We start from the raw sequence: 15,986 nt of genomic DNA on the forward strand, positions 1-15,986 counted from the left end.
TTTTAAGGTATTTTTATTTAGTATGCTTTGAGAATCTGCTTTAATATTGATTTTTATTTTTAAGTAATTTTTTTATTTCTGATTTAGAATATCTTTGTGAAAGATAATGAAATCCATGTAATAGATAATTCAGTATTTTAGATTAAGTAACATTTTACATACTTTTATTGCCTATAAAGAAAACTAAAATTCCGTTTTTGAAATCAGAAATAGTAAAATATAAACCTCTTACTAAGACTTTTAAGTGAAAAGTTAAAATTTTAAATGCCAGTTTGAAATATGGTAATACTATTTTAATATCATATTTATAGTCGTTCAGGTAAACTTTTTTCTTTTTCAAGCCATAACTTATACCTGATAATTTAGCTTTTTTGTTCTTAGAGGTTCCTGATTTACTTCAAAATCTTACAAATGAATTATCAACTTGCTAATGGCTTTCTTCAGAAAAGCTTCTGGGGGGGGATCATATTTATTATTTTTATTGCTATCTTTCCTCTTATTAGAGGATCTAAAGGATAAAAGCAGTTGGGAAGGGGGTTTGTGTTTATTATTTATAAGACATATTATATATGACAAATTGAGATGATATTTGAAAAGAAGCTATCATGGGTCATAAAATTTAATGGACAGTACATGTTTCTTGTACTCCTGTTGGCTTATCTTTAAAAACAATCTTGAACTTTAAAAAGCATTTTTGAGAAAGCCTCTTTTTTTCTTTCTCTCTGTCTCTTTCACTGAACCAGGAACAGAAGCTAAACTGGTCTAAAGAAAAGAGAAAATTTTATTTAAAAAAATTTTTTAAATCTAGGCCTCAAGATTTTATTTAAATATTTTAGAAACCTACATCTATTTATTCATGTTTCAGCTGAAGGGTCCTTAAATAACTTTAGTGGTCAGGGAAAAGTAATAAATATTGAGATATTTTTATTGAAGCACATAGTGTATGTTAAGAATATTTCAGAGCAGTTGAATATACTTAAGCAAGCCCTTACTTTTTGTCTTGCATTGACAAGAGGTAAACATTAGCTTTGTTTTGATGAAAATTATTCTAAGCTATAAAGGCCCTAAACTTCAATTAAATGCCAAAAGGCAGATAATTATTCTCAGCAATAACTTGAAAAGCATGTATAAACTCTCTGGATGGAATTTTAATGGCCTTATATTGTTTGCATTTTCTGAATGAAGTAGGCAAATTTAGAAGTTTACTAAAACCCTAACGCTTACTAAATAAAAAGTTATTGTTGCTTCCCCCATTAAATTATCAAACAGTACAACTAAAATGTAACAACAAAATTAAGTAAGTGAATATAGATTTGAAGAGACTTTTATATTTCTTAGTATTAGTCTATTTGAATATTAGATAGTAAGTAAAAGTATTTGCAGTGGAATTCGCAGACTCCATATTAGTAGCTTTATCTCACGTCTCTGGCACTTTCTCTCTCTTGCTCTGTTTCTTTTCTCTGAAGTCCTAGCTATATCTGACTCTCTCCATATCTTTCTATTTCTGTCATGTTATTCAAAGCTGTACTTTGTTGCCTCCTCTCTGGTTTTGATTTTAATTAAAGAGTATAATATGTCTCTTATTAGAAAGTGGTTTTACTGAATTGATTTTTGCTTTATTTTGTTTCATGGGTAAATTCCAAATAACAATTTTTATTTAATTAATATTTTTCTTATTTTTATAATTGTTCTCTTAACTTTTCTTTTACTTAAGAGATTAAAAAAAAAAATGTTCCAGTGTCCACTAATCCAGAACAATATATTTCTCCTTGCAACGTTCCAAATGAGCAGAGGCTGCCAATCTACCACTCAGAATTTCTGCACATGCATACTTCTTCTGACATAAACATGTTCTCAGTGTGACCTGTATGTTAGTTTTATGAACAGTTGTGGCCATATGTAGAAATGAAGAAAAAGAGAAGCTCAAAATAGGTATAGCTCATATCATGTTATCACTTATGAAACAGGATTTCAAGCCTTTCCCTCTTACCTATCAACATCTGATAAAATAACGTCATATATCTACATTTTGTGTATTAAAAGGGCTCTGTTAATGCTTCTAGTCTTAGTTTCATCTTCTCTAGGTAAGGAATTAACTTTAGTCTTCTGATTCTTCTAGTCTCTGGAGTTTCAGGTTCAGGATTCTCTCTTAACTATATCTTGGTACCAAAAATCTGTCTTAGAATTTGTTGCCATACATGAGAGCTTGTCTTTCCAGCTTGTCATAAGGAAAAGTATGTGAAATTACATAGAAGGCAAACATTCAGATGAAGACATTTTGATTAGCAAATATTATAGTGCTTATTTTATGTTGAACACAAAATACAAGTACCACAAAGAAGAAAAGAAGCACCACTGCTTTTAGACAGTTTACTGTTAAGTTGGGGAGATCGACATACTTATAAAGATGATAAAAAGTTTTAAATGGTAGCCTGATAAATGAGAATAAACAATTGTTGTATATAAAGATGTAGGGATTAGTTCAGTATGGATTGTCTGAGAAAGATTGGTTGAAAAATGGAAACTTTGGCCAGGCATGGTGGCACACGCTTGTAATCCCAGAGCTTGGGAGGCGGAGACAGGAGGTTTGAAGCCAGCCTTGCTGGCTTAAGAGACACTGTTTCCAAAGGAAATAGGTCTGGGGGTGTAGCCCAGAGGTAGAAGGGTTTCCAGGAACCCCAGTACCACCAAAAAAAAAAAAAAAGAAAAAAGAAATGAAACTTTGTCTTTAAAGGTAAATAGGTATTGAGTCAGTAAGAAAGATAATGATTTTTTTTTATAAATAAGAGGAATATAAACATGGAGGTAAATATAAGACATGTTTATAAAGTACAGGAATAGATTTTGGAATAATGAGTGATAAATATAATTTGAGGTAGATTATGCTTAAAAGATCATTTAAAGCCACTGACATAAAAAATAGTGAACATTGTGGTGCTTGTAATAAATAACAGAATACTCCATATGCTAGGAGAACAGTTTGGTTGCTAGTACTAGTGTTTCAGGGATGAAATTCAGGGCAAGTATGGGAAGAAGTACTTTAATCAGTAAAGGATGAAAGGTAATTGAAATAACTCTATAACAGGATTATTCTTAGCTCATATTTTTAATCTACATGTTTTGTGTTGAGGTTCACAAGAATTGCATACTTCTCATATTTACATCTATCTTTCAGTCTACATCTCTCTATCATGAATTTAAGATTTTACAATTTTAGTCTACTGCTTCATCTTCAGATTTGTTGAATTCTTTTTTCACATCTGATAGAAGGATTTTTAGAACTGAGTAGGACTTTGATCACCTAAATGTTGCCCACTACTGCTTCAGAGATTTCTTTGGTCTTAGACTTTCATTTCTCTGTTTCCTTCAATCATCTTTCTGCTTCACAAAAATTATATTGTATGTTCTTCCTTAAGATTATTGTATATCCTTAAGAATATACAATGTAATGTCATAATAGTTGTGTCATCACCAGAGCTTAGAACTCAAATTTTGGTATTGAATTCATTTTTAAAAGTAAAGCATAAATCTCCAAACACTTAACAAAGTTTGTACTAATTTTCTGTTAATATTTCTAGAACTCTTTAGTCAGTATGAGAATTTTCTAATAAAGGGATCATTATTTTAACATATGACCTTCTCATCATCTTCTACTTAAAAAACTATCACAATTGCTAAGAATATGGCTTTGTTTCTTTTAACTCAAATTCTTAACATTTTTTGCCATCCTTGAGAAATACTATCTCATATTATCTTAGCTATTCTTTATTTAATATGAGTTTTATTATTTATTTACATATGTCTCACATGTTGTATAGTAAGCATACTTGATTTTTATTAGAAGAATAGTTTCTCTAAAATTCATTTTGAAAATTTGTCATTAATTTCTTTTTGGAAATTATTTTACTATGGCAATATAGTAAGTGATAGTATAACCTATATACAGTATTAAATCTTATGTTGACTCATTATCTTGTTAGGCAGTACATTTAATTTTAGGCCCATATACCTTTCATATAGATATAGAAGATACTTAATTTCCTTTGATTATTTAAGCCTTGTTTTCTATTTACACATGCATATTCAAGTAGTGCCTTTATTATTAAATTATTCCTTTGAAGATTCTTACTTTCAAAGACTTAGACTGTAGTTTAAAGATGAAATCCTTGTCAGAGGAATATTTTCTGATTGAATATACAGGTGCTTTCTACTAAGTAAATAAATACTATTCTGCCATATTCAAAATGGAATGTTATATAGATTACCCAGTGATCTTAAGTATCCTTGCTGTTTTTCTTGGCTTTTTAAAGAGCTTTGTAAGTTACAACTCTTTCCAGATTTCTTCAAGAAATCAACTAAATACAAATGTGGCAGCATTGATAGCCTGGATAATAGAGTTGAAGAAAAAAAAAAGAAGAAAAACAAAGAGCAAGAAAGGATACCATACTTCAAATTACATCAAATTTCCATTAGTATTGTTGAGTTGGACTATTTTCAGATCTCTTTCTGTTTACAATACTTTTTTTTTACTTACAACTAGAAACTTGTATTTGTAGTAGTAGTATAGTTTTGCAAGCATTTTTTAGAATGAATTTACAGAGTAGTTGTTTTTTGTATTTGTAAAATTTTGAATGAACTAAGATAAATCTTTGAACCCACAGCTAAGGCAATTTCAATTCTTTAACTTTGATTTTTTATATAAAATAGGTTTTTGTAACTTAATTTGTCTAGGAAAACATTGAAAATTCAAAATTTGAATTTTGACATTTCTACGTGTAATCTTTGATTTTAGGCGATTCCAAATGCCCTGTTTGGCTGCCCTATTTGGCTACTAACACACTGACATTAATAAGGAGAAATAGTTCTATTCTTTCTTGTTTTTAAATTATTCTAAAGTAGACAACATATAATGAGTTACCTTCCTCTGCTATCTTATCCTTCAACTTTCTTCACACTAGAGAATAATCTTCACTTATGGTTCATTTTATTTCTTCAATGGTATGTTTTTGTGTGTATTAGGCATTAGACAAGCTTATTCATTTTCTTTAGTATAATCACATTTTAAGCAGAATTTTTTTTTCCCATGATCACCATCCAAAACAGCACTACTAAGTACCATTGTTAGCATTTCTACTTTTTCAGTGAGCTTAAAGAAAGTTGTCTTTTTGAGACACTTCAGCTTGTAGTAGTATATTAACTTCTTAGGCAGAGCTCTTTCTTTCATAATATATTCACTTTTGACCAAAGTACAAATATTCCTTTTGAAACTAGCTGTTCTTCTTCTGATTTTTAACTCACTTCTGTATTTAGTGAACTGAACATTCATCCTTATGCCAGATTTTTGATACTAAAAAAAGAATTACCACTTTTCTCTATCTGAGCATTTCCTAGGATATTACTAATAATACGCAATTTGTTCTAGATCAGTGGATACCGGAACAGAAAGGAGGTATTTCTTACCTGATAATGTGTGCGTGTTCCGATTCTGCTAATCCAGAAATCCAGTCACATTTGTTGAAAATCATCCTTATTTGTTAGGGAGTCAACTCCCTATTTTAGTTGTTTCTGAAATTCAGTCCCTAGATGTGCTTTAGATAGGGTAGAATTTTTACCTCTTTCAGAACACTGCTAAAGAAGTTTTCAACTGGAACATAGTCTGAAGAAGCACTGAGAGCAAAAAATTCAGAGTGGTGATTGGCCACCTCTGTTTGATTGACAGGTTGCAGGGAGAAACCCATTCGTTCTGGATTAATGGAACTGGAAAACAGAAAACAATTATCAGGTAAAAAAAACCTTTTCTTTAACCTTTGAAATTCACCATTTAAAAGATGAGTCAGACCACCAGGGAATTTATTACCAAAAGGAATAAATTTTATAAGCAGTGATCTCACCAATACTTCCAAGAGTTACCAAAAACTTCCTATAGTTGCTACATGATGTCAGCCTTTGCACAAGGATATGGTAGAAATAGATGGAATGTTGTATGGCTCAATTACATTTTAAGTCTGGATTAAAATGTGAAGCAAAATTCTGTGGGTGGGGGAAACTTGTGCTCTTTTATTTGCTGAATTGTTTGGTTTGTGAATAAATGGAGTTCTTTGTTTTTTCAAGCTGTTTATCTGGCATGTTTCTTGAATATTCATGAATTTTCTTGAATATTCACAAATTTCATACTCTTATGTTTAACCTTCGCTTCATTAGGATATATACTTATACATATTTTGTCATAAAATTCTAGTAATAATAGCAACAAGTTCTTAATATTTTTAGTGGGATTTTTCTGATTGTTGGTTAAATATATTTCAGATTGAAGGCCAAGGACATGGTGCAGTATTTGACTGCAAATGCTCTCCTGATGGGCAGCATTTTGCATGCACAGACTCTCATGGACATCTTTTAATTTTTGGCTTTGGGTCCAGTAGCAAATATGACAAGGTAGAGTATGATACACATATATAATCTCATTATTTATTAAAATTTGTGGGTATTTAGGAATTTTATTCTGAATAAAACGTCATTAGCATGAATGCTAAGTGAATGAATGTGTTTTTAAATGGGTAAGAATCAAGATTTTCAAAATTAGTATAAAGCTTGAGTCATTTAAAATAATCTAGAGTTACATTCTATGAAGAAGAGTGAAGATGGTTTAAATCTTTTTTGTAATTGCATAATAATGTTTTACATATCTGTTAGAGAAAACTAGATTTGAGTTCTTGACATTTGTAAGCATGAAATGAATGATACTGTCTTGGAGAGCTCTTTGAAAACTTACAAAACTGTTACAAAATCTTGTCATTGTTTTTTTATATTAATATTATATAAACACTGGAAGTGTAACTCAGTGGTAGGCTGTGTGCTTACCATGCACAGGAATCTGGGTTCAGTCTTCAGCACCCTAAACTAACAGGGCTGCTTACTATATGCTTAAGGATATAAGAGAAAATGTGATAGCTCTGTGAAAGAAAAAGCACCATTGAATGATTTGTGCCTAGTTTTGATTTTTTACCATTAAATTTTTATTGAATAACGGTAATTTTAAAAAATGTATTCAGTCTCTTTCTCTTTCTGAAAAAATTTAAAGTAGCAATTTTTCTGATCCTAAAATTTAATGTAGAAAATACAAAGATTTGCTTACAATTAATTCAAGGACCCTGACCTTGTGTATGAGTGCTAAGCAAGCACTCTTTCACTGAATTATATACCCTAGCCCAAGAAATTTTTTTTAAATTGCTGCTTAGTACTATAATTTGTATTGTTTTTACTAAGAAATATAGACTTTTATCTATAATGATAAATATAAATTTTTATTTTTCCAGTCTTTTATGGACCTTTCTTTTTACAGATAGCAGATCAGATGTTCTTTCATAGTGATTATCGGCCTCTTATCCGTGATGCCAATAATTTTGTATTAGATGAACAGACTCAGCAGGCACCTCATCTCATGCCTCCCCCTTTTTTGGTTGATGTTGATGGTAACCCTCATCCATCAAGATATCAGAGATTGGTTCCTGGTCGAGAAAATTGCAGGGAGGAGCAACTCATCCCTCAGATGGGAGTAACTTCCTCAGGTAGGTGTTTTTTTGTTGTTGTTTTGTTTTTTTGTTTTTGTTTTTCCTCATAAACAGCCATATTATGTTTTTACCACTGAAGTAATAAAACTTTGTGTTCTCTTATTTTGAGGATAAGAAGTGAAGAATAGTGCTTTATACCTCTCTAAATTTCTTGGAATAATGCTTAAGAATTATAAGATAATTAAAACATTGAAGATATAAAGCATTAATTTTGGTTTATATCCATTTGTAACCTCTGAGGACTAATAGACTTGTCCTGTATTTGATATGCAATGAGTTCCTTATTTTATTAATTCAGTTACATTTAATGAGGGTCTCCTCTTTTCCTGACCTGCTAAGTCATGGGAATTTCACTAGGAAATTAAACAAACATGATTCATACTGTTGGGGAGTAGTCTAGATTAGTAAACACAGTTATAAACAAATACATAATTAAATATGATGATGATTGTTACTAAGGGGAATACTAGTATGTGAAAAAAGCTAAATTAGATTGCCTATTCATATTGAAAAGCATTTTAAGAAATGATCAACTTTTAAAGGTTTACAAGAAGTAAGATATGGCTAAAAAGTGTTAAGCACTTCAGCGAAGTAATGGAGTATGAAATCAAATTAGGCTAAGAATTGAATGGGAGTTAAATTGGAGATATAGTCTACAGACTTCTCTTTATTTGACCAGTACAGCATGATTTATTGAATGAAAATAATAGAGAAGCTCTGGAAAGATGATTAAACCAGTTTTGTTATTATGAATGAATTATATTTTAAACTAGAAAAGTGTTCTTGAAAGTATTTTAGGTTTTCAACCTCATTAGCAGTCATAGAAACATTAATCAAAACTATACTTAGGTTCTATGTAACTCCATGTAAAATGGCAATCATTAAGAATACAAACAAGCCGGGCATGGTGGCGCATGCTTGTAATCCTCACTCTTGGGAGGCGGAGACAGGAGGATCTCTCAAGCCTCGCTGGCTTAAGAGACCCTGTTTCCAAATAAAAATATATTTAAAAAAATAGGTGTCTGGGAGTGTAGCCTGGAGGTAGAAGGGTTTCCAGGAACCCCAGTACCACCAAAATAAATAAATAAATAAAATGCTGGGCATGGTGGAGCATGCTTGTAATCCCAGCATTCGGGAGGCTGAGACCAGAAGATTGCCGTTCGCGGACAGCTTCAGCTATTTAGTGAGGCCCTCTGCAACTTAATGAGACTGTTTCAAAATAAAGAATAAAAAATAGGGCAGGGGGGTGTAGCTCAGAGGGTGAATGACCCTGGGTTCCATCACCAGACCCACAAAAAAAAAAAAAAAAAAGAAAAAGAAAAGAAGAAGAATACAAGCAAACTGGGTATGGTAGCACATTGCAATCTCAGTACTTGGAAGGCTGAGATCAGGGATCGAAGGTTGGGGGCCAGCCTCAGCAACTTAGCAAAACCCTGTTTAGTTAGATATTAAAAATAAAAAATAAGGCTGGGATGTATAGGTCAGAGGTAGAAGGCTTCAATCCCCAGTATTAACAGCAATAATAAATGCTGGCAAGGATGTGGGGAAATAGAACCTCTTATACACCAATGGGATTATAAATTAGTGCGGCCACTGTAGAGATTAGAATGAAGATTTCTTAAAAGAATAGGAATGGAACCACCATATGACCCAAATATACTACTCCTTTAATTCTTTTCAAAAGAATTAAAAGTCAAAATACTGTAGTGATACATATATAGTATCCGTGTTTAATAACAATTCACAGTAGCAAAATTATGGGACCAAACTAGGTGTACATTAAAAAATGATTGGATAAAGAAAATGTAGTTTAAACATACAATGGAATTTTACTCAACCATAAAGAATGACAAACTGCTTCTCAGTTTATTCTTTCACACTAAGCTGCTCTTACAGTATTAGTTGGGTGTGAGCTCAAAAATGAAATAGAAACTTGTTTTTAGTGTTGGGTAACAGGAGAACCTTTAGCAATAATTACGGGATTCATAGTGAGTTACAAATTTTTTCAGTGTTCTGATAACATGATTAAGAATAAAATCATTTCTGTCATTATTTTAGACTTCTTAAGTACAAAAATAGAATAAAAGAAAAATTCTTTTAAAAAAACTTTAACTTCATTATGAACCATATTTCTATTTGTAAATCTAGATCTGTAGTAAAATTTACTTTGAAAGATTCCATAGAGTTTGGTTAGAACAAGTGTTGGCTATTATAATAATAAATATATCATATATCTGTATTCAGTATAGAGCATTTTATTTTTAGCACTTTATTTATTTATTTATTTATTTATTTATTTATTTATTTATTTATTTATTTTTTGGTGGTACTGGGGTTCCTGGAAGCCCTTCTACCTCCGGGCTACACTCCCAGACCTATTTTTTACATTTTCATTTTGGAAACAGGGTCTCCTAAACCAGCGCGCGCGGCTGGCTTCGAACCTGCGCGATCCTCCTGTCTCTGCCTCCCAAGCACAGGGATTACAAGCGTGCGCCACCACGCCCGGCTAGCACTATACTATATTTAGAGGACATTAAGATAAATAAGACAGTCCATTCTTAACAGTTGGCCTTATATTATATATTGGACTCAGTACTAAGATATATATAGATTGATGTGAAAGTGAAAGAGGGTAGCAGCTAAATTCTTTCAGAGGAAGTTTGGAAAGGAAACACAGAAGAAATACAAACATGCCATATTCCTTGGTGTTTGAAGGATGAGTTAGAATTTTTCATGTTTACTTTTACTGTAGAGATATTGTAGTCAAAAGTTTCAAAGCACAAAAGTATTTTCCTTTTAGAAAAGCAGAAGAGTCACATGGTCCTGTATGATTGGCATGGATGAGAGTTGATGCTGGAAAAGTAGGATGGATTAAAATACACAAAATTCTTCTATATCTCAGAGCCTTTGGGCCTCTTGTCCACTGTCTAGAGTGTCATCTTTATACCTTTTTACATGGCTAATTCTAATCTCAGCTCAAATGCTGCTCAATCACAGGCATTACGCTTCTCTCTTCCCTTTCTCTTTCTTATCACTGTCTTTACAGTCTGCATTTATCTACTGGTTTATTGTTTACTTTCCCCATCAGCATGTTAGAATCCTGCAGGGCAAGGGTCTTGATATTTCTTATTCACGCTTGTATTCCCAGTACTTGCCATATTTCCTAGCACATAGTAGATGATCAAGAATTTAAGAAATGAGGTAGTAAAGTTTTTTGTTTTGTTTTGTTTTTGAGAAAGTAGGCAGTCCTGTTTTTGAAGAAGCTATGATCTAAGTAGAAAATTCTACTTTTGCTACTTCCTAAATATATGACTTTGAGCAGGTATTTTTAATCTTTAAAGTAAAATTAGTATTAATACTTACCTAGCCAACTTTAAGGATTATGAGTACTTGAATCATGGCAAACTTAGTAAAAGCTATCAAGCTATCAATCATCATCTTTATCATTTTTTTTTTGAAATAGTCTTTTTTTATTATTGGTGCACTGTATTCATACATCATAGTAGGATACATACTTTGTAGACATACATGCACACTTTTCCCAGTCAGCCCCCACCCAATCCCCACCCCATTCTCTCCCTATTCCTCCCTCCCATGCTTGGCTTAGTAGTTGACATCTAGTATTATGGCAATTTATCTAAAATTAAAAATGATAATCTCACATAACAGTTTCATTTGTCTGATACCAAGCTTTTGATGACTTAAAGATAACATTTCAATATTTCTTTTTGCTTTCTTACCAGAGAATATTTTTTTTTCTATTTTTTTAGGTGAAACTATAATATATTTATATATTTATTTTTCAGAAAAAAATCTATCCTAATATGGAATATGGACTCTAGGTACCCGAAACAATCTTGAAAAAGAACAAAGCTAGAAGATATATATTTTCTGATTTCAAACCATATAAAGCTACAATAATTGAAACAGTGTAGTACTATTCTAAAGGCAGATATATAAACCATTGGAGTTAAATAAAAGCCTAGAGCTAAATTCTTCCCTATATTGTCAAGTTATTTTTGACAAGGTTTCCACGAACATTTGGTGGTGGAAATATTAATCTTTTAACTAAATATTGTTAAAAATAATAATTACATGGAAAAGAATAAAATTGGACCCTTACCTAATCCCATATACAAATATTAACTCAAAATAGATAATAGACCTAAATATAAATCTTAAGACTATAAACTTTTAGGAGAAAATCTGGGTCATAAAATCTCACAACATTGAAATTGGCAGTGATTTCTTGGTTATGATTTCAATGGCACAGGCAACAGAAGAGTATACAAATTCCCTAAAAAATAAAAAAAATATTGTATATCCAAAGACAATGTAAACAGAGTTAACAGTTACTAATAGAATGGGATAAAATATTTCCAATTGCTATATCTGAAGGTATATTAATACTCCAACTAGAAATCCTAAAAATTAACAACAATAAAGGCAAACAATACCCTTTAGAGATAGGTAAAAGACTAACATAAGTAATGAATCTCCACAGATAACCAATCTTAGTTGTCTGTTGGATGGAAAATCTTGTTTCTCTAGTTCTGGAGTGTGTTACCTATTTCTTCTTTGTAGTTAATCTCTTTGAGTATTTTCTCTAGTGCTGGTTTTGAAGACATAAATTCCTTCAGTTTCTGTTTGTCATGGAAGCTTCTTATTTCTCCATCTAATTTGATAGAAAGTTTTGCTGGGTAGGAAATTTTTGTCTGGAAGTTGTTTTCTTTCAGAATTGGGAATATGTTACTCCAAGCCCTTCTGGCTCTCATAACTTGGTTTGGGAAGTCTGGAGTGATTCTAATTGGTTTGCCTCTGAATGTCTCTTGGCCCTTTGCTTTTGTTGCCTTTAAGATTCTCTGCTTGGCTTCCACATTGGTCATTTTGACAATTATGTGGCGTGGGGATCCTCTTCTCCGATCCTGTCTAAAGGGAGTTCTATAAGTTTCCTGGACCTGTGTATCAACCTCTTGCTCTATGTCTGGAAAATTTTCTGCTATTACTTCCTTGAAGAGATTGTTGATCCCTTTGGTTTCACTTTCTTTTCCCTCCTCTATTCCAATTATTCTTAGGTTAGCTCTCTTAAAATGGGCCCATATTTCTTCAATATCAGATTCCTGCTGTCGGATATTTTTTCCTAGATTAGAAACTATGCGTTCATTTTTGGAATGATCATCTTCTAAGAGCGAGATTCTGTTCTCCATGTGGTCTAATCGGTTGTTTGTGCTTTGAATTGAGGCCTTTACTTCATTAATTGCATCCTTTATCTCTTTTTGGCTCTCTCTGAGTTCTTTTCGAAGCACCTCTATTATTTCTACAGTTATTTTCCTGATTTGATCTTCTAGAAATCTCTGATTTTCTGTTTTATCGGGTTCTGATGTTGTGGGGTTGTGGGCATTTATTGCTCCAGTATTATTCCTCTTTCCCATGATTTCGGATGTTTGTGCCTTCTCTGGGTTCTTCCCTTGGGTCACCATGACTTCGCTTAAGGTGCTCTGGATCTTGAGTCTGTAGTATTTCTGACCCCACTACTCCTTTACTGGGTTGTATCACAGAGTCTCCGACCCAGGGAGTCGATAGAGGCTGCTTTAGACTGTGGGGGGTGCCGGGTTGGGCGTTCTCCTGTGGTGTGATATCTCTGCCACTGCCACTCCCCCACTGGGTCAAGTCCCAGGGAGTACAGTACTGGGATTTCTCCTCTGGGGCCCGCAATTTGACTCACAGTTCTTGAGTACGCAGATGTAGCTGTACTGGCCTCGCTGAATTCGGTGCTGCTGCCGCCGGTGGCAATATGGCGCCGCTGCTATGCCCTCGGCTGTGGGGCTGGCATTTTTCTTCTTAGTTTTGATTTCTACTCTGGATCCCTGCAGCGTGTGCTGAGCTCGGCCACTGGGAGCTTTAGATGCTCTCTGCGCGGAGAAATCCCGCCTGGCTGTTCCGCAGTGGCTCACCTCGGCTTGCTGTAGCCGTCCCGTGAATTCGCCGGTGCCGCCGGCAGTATGGCGCTGCTGCTGCGTCTGCCGCGTCCTCGGGCATGAGGCCGGTGTATCTCCTCTGTGGCTTTGTTCTCAGTCCGCTTTCTCTCTGGAGCCTGGTAATTTTTTTTTTTTTCCTCTGGTGATGGTGTTTTCTGGCTATGAAAGGCGCTGATTTTGTGGTAATGGAAATTTTTTGTTAGCGGGGCTCTTAAGCCTCGCTTTTCTTGGTCGCCATCTTCCCGGAAGTGTCCATCTTTATCATTTTTAATAAGTTAATATGAAAGGGTTGTTTTTTTATTTTTTTACTCCCATTATTTATAGCTAATCATTTCAAGTCTTAAAAACAAGGAAAATTTATGTTTAAATATGGACTCCTAAGAGAGGCTAATGAATAAAATTGTTTGGATAAGGATTAAAATATTCTTAGTAATTTTGTGGTTATTACATAGGATTGAACCAAGTTTTAAGTCAGCAAGCAAACCAGGAAATCAGTCCACTAGACAGCATGATTCAGAGACTACAACAAGAGCAAGACCTGAGACGTTCTGGTGAAGCAGGTATCAGTAATACCAACCGTTTAAGTAGAGGTAAGCAAAGATTTTGTTTTAAGTGAAATATTTAAAAATTTGAAATACTCTAAGCCTCCAACAGTAGAAAAGAGATGAAGCAAATTATGATACATTAGGCTGCCACATGATTATGTTTGAAGAAAAACCTTAATGACCTAAAAAGTGTTCATAATACAAGTTTAATAACAAATTGATATATGTTCTTCCAAATTTTCTATAGTAAGCATTAGAAATCAAATTTATTATTGTTATTATTAATTTTTTTTTTTTTGCTGGGGATCTAGCCCACAGCCTTGCGCATGCTAGACAAGTGAAACACTACTGAGCTGTGTCCTAGCCCGGACAAATATTTAAAAGTCAATTTATTCAGTAATTTATGCAGCATAGTCAAAGCTGTGTTTTTAACAGCTCATCACTGCTCTTTTATATTATTAAACTAAGAGAAGCTAAAACAAATTATTGGGTTTGATATCGCTTCTTAGAAAGTTTTCCCAGAAATAACTTAGCATTTCTTTTAAACTAATGGTTTATTTACAGTACTTGGGCCTAATAGTTCAGATTTATGATTCATTGACTTATCAACTCAATAACCCTGTTTTGTTTTCATCAAACTTTTGCCTACAGTTTAGTTCCTCATTCAGTAATTTACTTGTTTTCCACAATATAGAGTTTCATGTGGGTGATTGTATAGTTTCTGACACCCTCCCATTACAAATTAAGGGAGAAGTGTCTTTAAATAGAACTTACCATGCTAATTTTTTCACTTAGGCTCTGTAAGTTCTACCTCAGAGGTTCATTCACCACCAAACATAGGACTAAGGCGTAGTGGACAAATTGAAGGTGTACGGCAAATGCACAGCAATGCGCCAAGAAGTGAAATAGCCACAGAGCGGGATCTTGTTGCTTGGAGTCGAAGGGTGGTAGTACCTGAGCTGTCTGCTGGTGTAGCCAGGTAGGGGAATTATTAATTAGAATATAATATATAGTAATACAGTTTTCATTTTTGCTTATTTTCTTCAAAATACCTTTTCAGCCTTGGAATTTCTTTTAAACTGATCTGAAAAGTGTCTTTAATTCTTGATGACATAGAAATATTAAGTTTAATGAGATTTACTAACCATACCATATTATTCAGAAAAGCATAATGAGAAAGAATTATGTATTGGCAAATATTGAAATATTTTGTCTATAATAAAGTGATTTTTACATTTAAAAGGATACCTATATGACTTTTATTGTGAGTGTGTGGTACTGGGTATTGAACCCAGGGACACTCTGCCTCTGAGCAGTACCTCCATCCCCATTTTTTATCCTTTAGTTTGAGGCAGGGTCTCACTAAGCCTCTCAAGTACTAAGATTACTACTGTGCGCCACTAAGCCTGTCCATTTAGGATTTTTAGAATACTGATTTTTTTTGTAATCTTAATATTTATGTAGTTTATTCTTTTTGTTAGACAATAATTAGAATTTTGTTGGGATTTAGGATTAAATATATACCTAAAATACAAATTTAAACAAGACCTTTGTATAATATTAAGGATATCCCTAATAAGAAAGAAGAAATTAATTAACTCATAATACTTCTTTTTAACACTTGGGATTGAACACAGGGGGCTTCTACCACTGAGCTGCATTCTTAGCCTTTTTTATTTTGAGACAAGGTCTTGCTTGCTAAGTTGCTCCGGCTGGCTCAAATTTGTAATCCTCCTGCTTCAGCCTCCCAAATCACTTGGATTTTAGGAATGGTCATAATACATTTTTAGTTGTATTCTTTCCCACTTGTTAAATTCCAATGTTAAGATTTGAAGGAGGTCTAATAACTTCCATCTTTTCAGTGCCATTCTGAACTGATTGAAAAATAATAC

At 33.1% G+C, this 15,986-nt stretch overlaps 1 protein-coding gene across 1 annotated transcript in view; it reads left to right on the top strand.

Moving 5' to 3' along the window:
* Positions 1-15,986, top strand: part of PHIP (PHIP subunit of CUL4-Ring ligase complex) — a gene marked incomplete at both ends in the record, with an annotated part of 114,241 nt that overhangs the window by 58,949 nt on the left and 39,306 nt on the right. The window contains 4 exons of the mRNA XM_080700666.1: positions 6,307-6,435; positions 7,343-7,568; positions 14,002-14,139; positions 14,890-15,073. Coding sequence (XP_080556792.1) covers positions 6,307-6,435; positions 7,343-7,568; positions 14,002-14,139; positions 14,890-15,073 — 677 coding nt within the window. The remainder of the gene's footprint in view (positions 1-6,306; positions 6,436-7,342; positions 7,569-14,001; positions 14,140-14,889; positions 15,074-15,986) is intronic.

This window comes from Muscardinus avellanarius (assembly GCF_963383645.1).
Source record: "Muscardinus avellanarius genome assembly, chromosome: 8".
Classification (NCBI taxonomy): domain Eukaryota; kingdom Metazoa; phylum Chordata; class Mammalia; order Rodentia; family Gliridae; genus Muscardinus; species Muscardinus avellanarius.